Genomic DNA, 9,268 nt, shown 5'->3' with positions numbered 1-9,268 from the left:
AACTTGAGGTCTCCTGGAAACAGGGCATTGATGGCTAATGAATTCTCTGCCAGTAATTTGTAAATTGTAAACCAATTACAAAAAAAAAATTGTAAAAATTGTAAACCAATTCGTTCATTATTGACAACGATCGTCAAAGAAAGAGGAGCAGTTGGGGGAGTTGAGCATGTCAGGATTTTAATGATGTGTTTATTGATTTTTGGATGGATGGTGTGCCAAATTTAAGCATAATTTTGATATTACTCTTTTACTTTGCGTTTAGCGTTACAGAATTATTCTTATTTCATGTAAATAAGGTAACAAATTGAAACAATTACTAAGCATCATTGTCATTTTTAATAATCAATCATCAAGGAGTTACAAGGCACAAAGGAGGTTATGGCGTGGCGCGGGCGTGCTTCTGCTTGTCGTTGGTCTGGGCGCTGGCCAGCGGGGCGCTGCGGAGCCAGAGGCTGTAGGTCGCCAGGAACTTCCTCCGCTGCCGCGCCTTCTGCCGCGACGACGCGGAGACATCGTTCTCCTGCCATCATAATAAGAAGTTAGGTGCGTGGTTATGTAGCTCAATATGAGCACATGCCAGTTAGTTGTACGAGTTCTTACGGTAATACAGTAAATAAACGTAACTTGAAGACATCGTTCTCCTGCCATCATAATAAGAAGTCAAGTGCGTGGTTACGTAGCTCAATATGAGCACATGACAGTAAGTTGCACGAGTTCGTACAGTAAAACATTAACAGTCTCTAAACGTAACTTGTAAAATAACAATAATTCTTATTAAAATTGATGATTCAAAAAAGAATTTTTTTTGTTAGTTTCTACAAAAAAAAAAAGATCTCTAGTGCGATATAAACGCACGAACTTGTAAAGCAATCCTCGTAAGGCAAATCGACCACAGCAGAATCGAGAGAAATGCGTTTCATCTCTAACAGTTTGTACATCACAAGTGTTTTCAATCATCTAAAATAAAATATTTTAAAATGAAAGATAATTCGATCAAAAGGATATTAATCAATCGATCAACGTTATTCATGAATCCCCCACCACATAACTCCGCCCAGTAAGGGAAATATAGCTTCGCATGCAGCCAATGCCATTCCTAAGAAGCCCCCTAACACCCTTAGTACGGAAAAGAACAAGGGGATAGTAGCTGGCTCCTAAATTCAAATAAGATCGTGGGCTAATGACATGCCAAACAAAGGTTGAAAGTATTCCCTGACTCGTAAGGGATCACTAGCAGCTGAGATAAGAATATAGGCTAGGATGAGTGAAGAGCGAATTGGATTAGGAGGATTGGAAGGAAGGAAGAACGAATTGGAATTGGAAGGGAAGAGCGAATTGGATTAGAAGTCCACGAAGAGAAGAGGAGAGGCTAAGAAGACAGATAGAGCGTGAAAAAAGAGGCTAAGAAGACAGATAAGAGCGTGAAAAAAGGGCTAAGAGAACAGACAGTGCGGGAAGAAGAGGTGCTAAGAGTAGAGACAGTGCGGGATGAGGCGCGTGCAAGAGGACTGACCATGTCTTTAAGGTCTTGCTTGGCCCGAGCCCTGGCCTCCTCCATGAGCTCGATGAACGTGGCGTTGGGGCGGATGCGATGCTGCTTCACCCAACTCACCAGCTTGGCTGAGTAGTCGTATTGGTTCGTGGACACCGCGGTCTTCGCCAAGTTCACCATTATGATGATGTTGGGTCTGAGTTGTTAAGAAAACTTTTAATTAACGATAGATGAAATTTCATGTCGTTGTTGAGGCATTGATATTGATAGATTAGAATGTTAGGGATTAGAGATTAGAATGCTAGAATGAGTCGATTAACCGGGCACTGCCAGGTTGAAGGTTCAGGAAGCTCGACTTCACATACGTAACCGTATGTGGTTCAGTACAGGCAGCCAGAAGTACAGATCAAGAAGCAATTAATTAATATCAGCATTACTTGATCGCTGGATGACTTTCATCACAAGTAAATATTCATTATAGATTAACATGAATATCATTCGCGTTTGTGCTAATCCCTCTTATGCATTATAACCTCCCAATTGCACTAACTTCCACCTACAATAATCTCCACTTACAGTAACCTCCACATACAGTAACCTCCACATACAGTAACCTCCACATACAGTAACCTCCACATACAATAACCACCACTTACAGTAACCTCCACGTACAGTGACCTCCACACACAATGACCTCCACATAAAATAACCCTCACGTTGGATAACCTTCAATACAAATTAAGCAAAAAATTTCACAGCACAGGCTTGACAGCCACAACCTTCCCACTCTCGAAATAAAAAGTATTTATCGTCTCGTCTCAATAATACTTCAGCTGGACTAATACCGAGTTACTAGGCACTTTATTTGGGACGAGTGGTGAAGAGCATCTGATTAAATAGGGATTTTAATGAATAATACTTATATAGAGAGAGAGACGTTTCCTATCGTCTCATATCTTTTAAAGTTGGGTGAATCGGAGTGATTTCTCCACCAAATTTACGTTACGTTCAGGTTCAGGTTCAAGATACCGGTATTCATTACTTATCGTTTTGTCAGGTGGTTGCCGAGTGGCACTTGATATGGCGCATGATGCGCGGCGCGTGACGCGTGGGGTGCGCGTCGTTGGCGCACGCGATGAAGAGGTAGGAGTACAGCAGCGGCTTGGGGGTGTGGCCGTGACGCACGAGCTGCACAAACATCAGAACTTATAGGATTACAGCGCCAAGATAACACTGCCAAGATAACGGGGACAAGATAACACGTGTTAACACTGGAGAAAACTATGGCAGACAGGATTTCGAGTGTGACGACCAGAGAAACTTCAAGATTTCTCTCAACAGGAACTACAGGCAGGATTTCTTTCAACAGGAACTACAAGCAGGCTTTCTTTCAACAGGAACTACTGGCAGGATTTCTTTAAACAGGAACTACAGGCAGGATTTCTTTCAACAGGAACTACAGGCAGGATTTATTTCAACAGGAACTACAAGCAGGCTTTCTTTCAACAGGAACTACTGGCAGGATTTCTCTCAACAGGAACTACTGGCAGGATTTCTTTCAACAGGAACTACAGGCAGGATTTCTTTCAACAGGAACTACAGGCAGGATTTATTTCAACAGGAACTACAAGCAGGTTTTCATTCAACAGGAACTACTGGCAGGATTTCTCTCAACAGGAACTACAGGCAGGATTTCTCTCAACAGGAACTAAAGACAGGATTTCTTTACACAGGAACTACAGGCAGTATTTCTTTTAACAAGAGCTACAGGCAGTATTTCTTTCAACAGGAACTACAGGCAGCATTTCTTTTAACAAGAGCTACAGGCAGTATTTCTTTTAACAAGAGCTACAGGCAGCATTTCTTTTAACAAGAACTACAGGCAGTATTTCTTTTAACAAGAGCTACAGGCAGCATTTCTTTCAACAGGAACTACAGGCAGCATTTCTTTTAACAAGAGCTACAGGCAGTATTTCTTTTAACAAGAGCTACAGGCAGTATTTCTTTCAACAGGAACTACAGGCAGCAATTCTTTCAACAGGAGCTACAGGCAGCATTTCTTTTAACAAGAGCTACAGGCAGCATTCCTTACAACAGGAGCTACAAATCGATAATAAACCCAAGTATGAAACTCAAAGCAAGACTAACCTGAGAGAAAAGATCGAAAGCTGTATCAGCGAGTCCGAGTTTGGCTGCGGCGCCGATGAGGAGCCTGTAGTGGTAGGGGATGGGACGAACCTTCTTGCTCGGCATCTCCTCCTCCAGGAGGGCGAGGGCGTCAGCAAACTAAAACATGAGCCACATTAAAGGACGTCTTGACGACTTGGCTAGACTTAGTAACCTGACTAACCGAGATTGCCAAGATATACCGTGAATATATCAGTGCAGTAGGTACCTCACAAGCCGCAATACTCACTTTGCCTTCGTCACAGAGGGCTTGTATACTCTCGGTGTACTGATTCTGCAGCTCTTGCTGGTTGTGCGGGGGGAGCAAAGCAAGCCTCTCCTCGTCCTTCTCATCCTCTTCGTACACCGCAGGTTCCAGGCGCCCAGCCACGGAACCGAAATCATCGCTCTCGCCGAAAACTTCAGGCGTTGATTTTGGGAACGCGCTCAAGGGATTACCTTTCGATGAGCTAAATTCTTTCAGCAGGCCTTGGATGAAGTCAGCTTTTGCACTCGATGAGTAAAATTTTAGATCAGCCTGAGTGTTAGCGCGACGCAGGGAGCTGCGAGGCGACCTCTTATCCGACCGCCCCATCTCCCTGGTCGCGGTGTCTCGAGTGTTACCTTCTTCTGGGCCAGGGTCCACGAGTAAACTAGCGCCGCCACCGGCCTCGCTCGTACGAGGGTCTCCAGAGTTTGAAGTTATTTTCGGTCTCAAGTAACAAGATCCATTTGTAATATATCGATTGAATGCAATGCAAGATGTCATCCTACTAGCCAGCAGCTCATCGGTAAGACTGGCATAACGTAATGCCTGACTGTTGCTCGTAGAAATCTTAATTTCCCTGTCACGAGCATTAAGAAAACCGCGCCTACATGACGCTAGCACCTGGAACTTCCTCATCCCGCCAGCTGACGGGGTTTGAGAGATCAAAAAAGAAATAGAATACAATTAAAAGCAAACGAAATCGACAAAATTGAGACAACTATTAATGCGCCGCAACTCATTAACATACTGAATTAATTAATTTCGGTACATCTGGACATAGAAACATTACGCTCTGATGACAAAAAAATTCGGAATGAACCATCCAAACGCTCATTTGGCTTTACAACTGTTCTCAGCGCGACAGAACAAAGCCAACACACTGACTATCTTAATTCATTGTTAATCACTCTTAAAGAAATATTGTCGCGAGCAGGCAGACCTGGGATGGCAAGGTCCCATGAGCCGGAAAGTCCGACTCCCCTGAGTAGCCTTGCGTCGCAGCCACGGAGCGGCAACTGGGCCAGAGTGCCTGGAACACCGGGCACCACACCCGATACCGGAGACACAGCTTAAGATGCGGTCAACTACTATTAGCGCTCGACTTCGTGTCAAAAGCACGACAAATTATGACAAGTTCACGTATTTCAATGACAAGCTCACGTATTCATGACTGCATGTTTGAGGGAAGAAAAGAGCAATTTTATACTTCACATATTTATTACGAGTGACTTACGAAATACGAACATTAAACCATATACTGCGACAAAATACACTATGATGCCACGGCGAAGGCCACGCTGCCCATGGTGCGCTCGATGATGCGGAGGTCGAGGTTGTAGAGGCGCAGGGCCAGGACAGAGTCCATCGCTGCAGGCGACGGGCGGCAGGGCAGGCAACCGTTGACATATACACCACCACACGCTGCCACGTCGGGGCTACACGCGCAGTATACGCTCGCCGCACACGCCTGCTGCTGCACACATGCTACAAATTAGAAAAGAGTAGAGTAAGTGTGGATACATCAACAGTTGGGAATTGTAAATTTAGGACAGAATAGCAGAAAGGAGAGAAGGATGGATGGATATGGATAGAATTTCGTTGAGGAAGGCTAGCAGGATGTTGCGGTTGACCATACAGGGTGGGGAAACGGTCAGACCGAACTGACGCCATACACGGGCGGCCAGCGATGCCACAAATGGCTGGCCATATTATATTTTTTTTGAAGAATCACATTCATGTATTATTTAATAAGGTTATTATGAAGCGAATGGTGTAGAAAGATCCATCCTAGAATAATGCACGTCGAGATCTATACAAGTCTAAATTGCTCATGAAAAAATTGATGCAAATTTGAACGAGGAGATATTCGCGACGTTGGTTACACGGATTTTCATTACGCTAAAGTTAATTCGAATAAACTCCTTAAATTTTATTCACATCGAAGCTGCACCATCATAACCTCATCGCGGTGATATGAGTAGCTCACGACGCGCGGTTGAAGTTTTTCTATTATGGAAACTACAGCAAAATATACAATAATTAACTCTTGATACTTTTTTGAGATAATTATAGTTCAATATTAGTACGCTTATTGAAGTGTTTAAAAGCTTCCACTCTGCAATAATATTATAAAATGAGCGCTACGTAATATAGATGCCAGTAACCATTGTTTGTGAGTGGGGCAAGAAACGTCCTCCTCTGGAGTTCGTCGCAAGATGCTGGCGCCCGAGGTATCCAGATAAATTGTCAACGGAACATACACAGCTTATAAATGGTTCAGGTGTCACTGATCTTCGTGACCGTCAAGTGAAGAGAGCTAAAATAAATGTACACACCTCTCATTGTATACTGTAATCAAAGATAACTCCTTTCCATGTCAATTGGCCCCTTTCCATGTCACGCGTCCCTGACCAACACGCCGTCCTCTCTCCCATAACGCCGACCAGTCACCCTCCCCCCCCGGTCCATGTCACCTGGGCCCCCCTTCTCCCCCCCCATCACCTGGAGTGGTGCTGGTCGATGGCGTCGAGGAGCTCCTTGGCGAGGGCGAGGGAGGGGCAGCCCAGCGCCAGGCAGCCGAAGGTGACGACGTCAGGCTGCAGGTGATGCTCGCTCAGCAGGCCTAGGGTGCTCTGTCAACAGTGTCATAGGGGTGAAAATTAAACGGCTTTTTTATTTCAGTTAAAGGTTCCTACAACGCACGAATAAGCTAAGAGTGCGAATGAGCTAAGAGCACAAATAAGCTAAGAGCACAAATAAGATAAAAGCACGAATAAGCTAAGAGCACGAATAAGATACGAGCACAAATAAGCCAAGAGCACAAATAAGATAAAACACGAATAAGCTAAGAGCACATATAAGCTAAGGACTTCCCTACTAGACGTCGTCGGGATAGGACGTACGTGTCGCTGCCGGCTCACAATGAAGACGATTATTTGACGATTATTTTTCTTGATGAACAGTTGTTAATTAATTGTACAGACTGGGCCTGAGAGATATAATTCGGTGTTTCGGCGAAAAATAAGGGAAGTCAGTAAAAAAAGAGCATAATTTGTTTACTGTGAAAATGTTCAGAAAATTACTCCTTTATCTATGAAAAAGACCCGAAAAAGTAAAAGATAAAATAACAGATCCGTAGAATAAAATTATAGCATTCAATACGTGAAGCAGTGAAGTGTTTACATTAAGTGTCAAGTGTTTTGCATTAAATCACTGAAACAAATAAGCGTGTTGAGCTGTAGTAAGAGAGGGAAGAAGTAAGTGTGCTTGAGGCGAAGGTATTTATTGCTTACTTCCTGCCGAGCCTACATCGCGGTCTGGCAGCCGAGCGTTACAAGTCCAGGGTTCTTGCGGTCAGAATCTGAGCTCAGTGTAAGCAGGGTTCGTACCGGTATTTAGGAAAAAATTCCATGACTTTTCCATGACTCTCCATGACCATCAATATAATTTTCCAAGACTCGTAAACTACAGGTTTAGCATGACTGAAAGACTAACCGTGCATATTATATCATCTCCTACAGTTGATAAATAGCAAACGTGTAAATGCATAGAGCAGGCAGACACAGGGGAACATAAATGACAAAAATCTGAAAATGAAGCCCACACTGGTATTATTATGAATTTAATAGTGTCAAATCACAACAAATATTGAGTAATGCACACAAGATTGTACATGATAATGTCAATAAAGTTAAGAACACTCTTCAACACCACTACCCTAACATTCAACTGGCAGCTTTTTCATCCACTTTTTTAATGTTCAGTTTTCTTTAATCTTTTTCTTTAATAATCAATTCAAGAGTGTCTAGCTCCTGTTGCTTTGTTTTCAAATCGTCTCATGGCACTGAACTCGGCAATAATTTTCAAATTCCCATTTCTCTCCGTTGCTTCTGCATATTCATCTGCTGCTTGCTCAAGCGCCTTGATGCCCTCCTCCGTACGTCTTTTTTTCTTCTGTTCATCTAGCTCATCCAACAGAGCCTTCCTCTTCTGGGTTTTCTAAGCCTTCACATTCTGCTCTTTCCCTTCTGCCAAATAATTATTGTAGGCTGTTTTGGCACTGCCAGCTGGCTCTCGGTGATGGTCATTTTATTCAGACGTCAAAACATCTTCTTTTGTTACAAAGCTAGTCAGCTCGCCATTGAGGTTGGCTTTGGCAGTGGATACAGGCCTGCTCTCCGTCTCTGCATTCACAGTGGCAGTAGACACTACAGTGCTGACTTTTGTGACGGCCTACTCCCTCACACTTTTGGAGCAAGAACTGCAGTTGCATTACGGTCTGAGGACCACAAATCGGAAATGCGTGACTGCGCTTTGCTTTTCTCTTCACTGTGTTGCTTAGCTACCTTGGTGTGTTTGCTGCCTTTGGCATGGCTCTTCAAAGCTGCTTTCCCCATATTTGACAACTCATGAAACAAGAGATTGGGCCAATCAGAACGCAGGGAACAAGAGACTGCACAAACACACGCAGCACAGAAAAACACTTCATTTTTTATTTGCAAATTCCATGACTTTCCATGACCTAAAATGAAATCCAATGACTTTCCAGGCCTGGAAAGTGAGAAAACAAATTCCATGACTTTCTAGGTTTTCCATGACCGGTACGAACCCTGTTACTATAAATAATAAAAGAATGGTGGTTGACGTCCGGGTTGAAGATACCTCACTTTCTGACCATCGCTTAGTGACGTGGAAGTTACGACAATTGGAATTGAAACCCTGCCCAGGTCTATACCCCAAGAGGGACTGGCAGGACAATCGAAGAACGAATTGGGTGGCAATTTGGAATGAAATTGACGGAATCGATTGGAGAGCGGAGTTTTTCCGAGATGAATGCTGAGGAAATCTACACAAAACTGTGTGAGAAACCGCAGCATTCCGGGAGACCGACGAATCCTTATGAGAAAACGCAAGCGATCAAATAAACAAATAGCTGAATCCACTGGTGCTATGAGAAGACAGAGGCTTGTAGATTTGCACAAGGAAATTTAACTCAGGCTGCAGGACTCGCGCAGGTTGGAAGAACAAGCCGCGGAAGAGCGAGTGGTTGAGGTCATCAAAGAGAACCCCAAGTATTTTTTTAAATACGCTCAATCCAAGGCTAAAATAAGGACGCCAGTAGGCCCGCTTAAGGATAACGAAGTCATTGTCGAAGATGACCATGGCATGTGTGAGTTACTGGGATCACAGTTTGAATCAGTGTCCAGTAACCTCTGCTACTCAAGGGAGGATAATGAAATTGAAGTTCTCCAGGAGCTGCCAGGCGGTAGAGGGTTGGAGAACATTGAGTTTGGACCAGAAGACATGGAAATAAGTATAAAAGAACTGGCGACGTTTTCAGC

At 43.7% G+C, this 9,268-nt stretch overlaps 2 protein-coding genes across 5 annotated transcripts in view; both read right to left on the bottom strand.

The window, feature by feature from the left end:
- Positions 1–376: 376 nt before the first annotated feature.
- LOC108678754 lies at positions 377–4,895 on the bottom strand. The gene is made up of 5 exons (XM_018167220.1): positions 3,909–4,895; positions 3,641–3,778; positions 2,568–2,680; positions 1,514–1,688; positions 377–520 (listed from the first exon to the last, which is right to left on the bottom strand). Exons 1-5 carry the CDS (start codon positions 4,560–4,562, stop codon positions 377–379), a joined length of 1,224 nt encoding a protein of 407 aa, XP_018022709.1. The 5' UTR covers positions 4,563–4,895.
- Positions 4,896–5,125: 230 nt separating this feature from the next.
- The window catches only part of LOC108678756 (WW domain-containing oxidoreductase), a gene marked incomplete at its 5' end in the record, with an annotated part of 15,491 nt that continues 11,348 nt past the window's right edge, over positions 5,126–9,268 (bottom strand). For 2 of the 4 annotated variants that reach the window (XM_018167222.2, XM_047883777.1), the window contains 1 exon segment: positions 5,126–5,400. In XM_018167222.2, the coding sequence (XP_018022711.1) occupies positions 5,200–5,400 (201 nt within the window). 4 annotated transcript variants of the gene reach the window in all.

This window comes from Hyalella azteca, unplaced genomic scaffold (genome assembly GCF_000764305.2).
Source record: "Hyalella azteca isolate HAZT.00-mixed unplaced genomic scaffold, Hazt_2.0.2 contig13683, whole genome shotgun sequence".
Lineage (NCBI taxonomy): Eukaryota > Metazoa > Arthropoda > Malacostraca > Amphipoda > Hyalellidae > Hyalella > Hyalella azteca.
The sequence above is the reverse complement of the archived record's forward strand: the minus strand, read 5'-3'. Positions and strand labels throughout refer to the sequence as shown.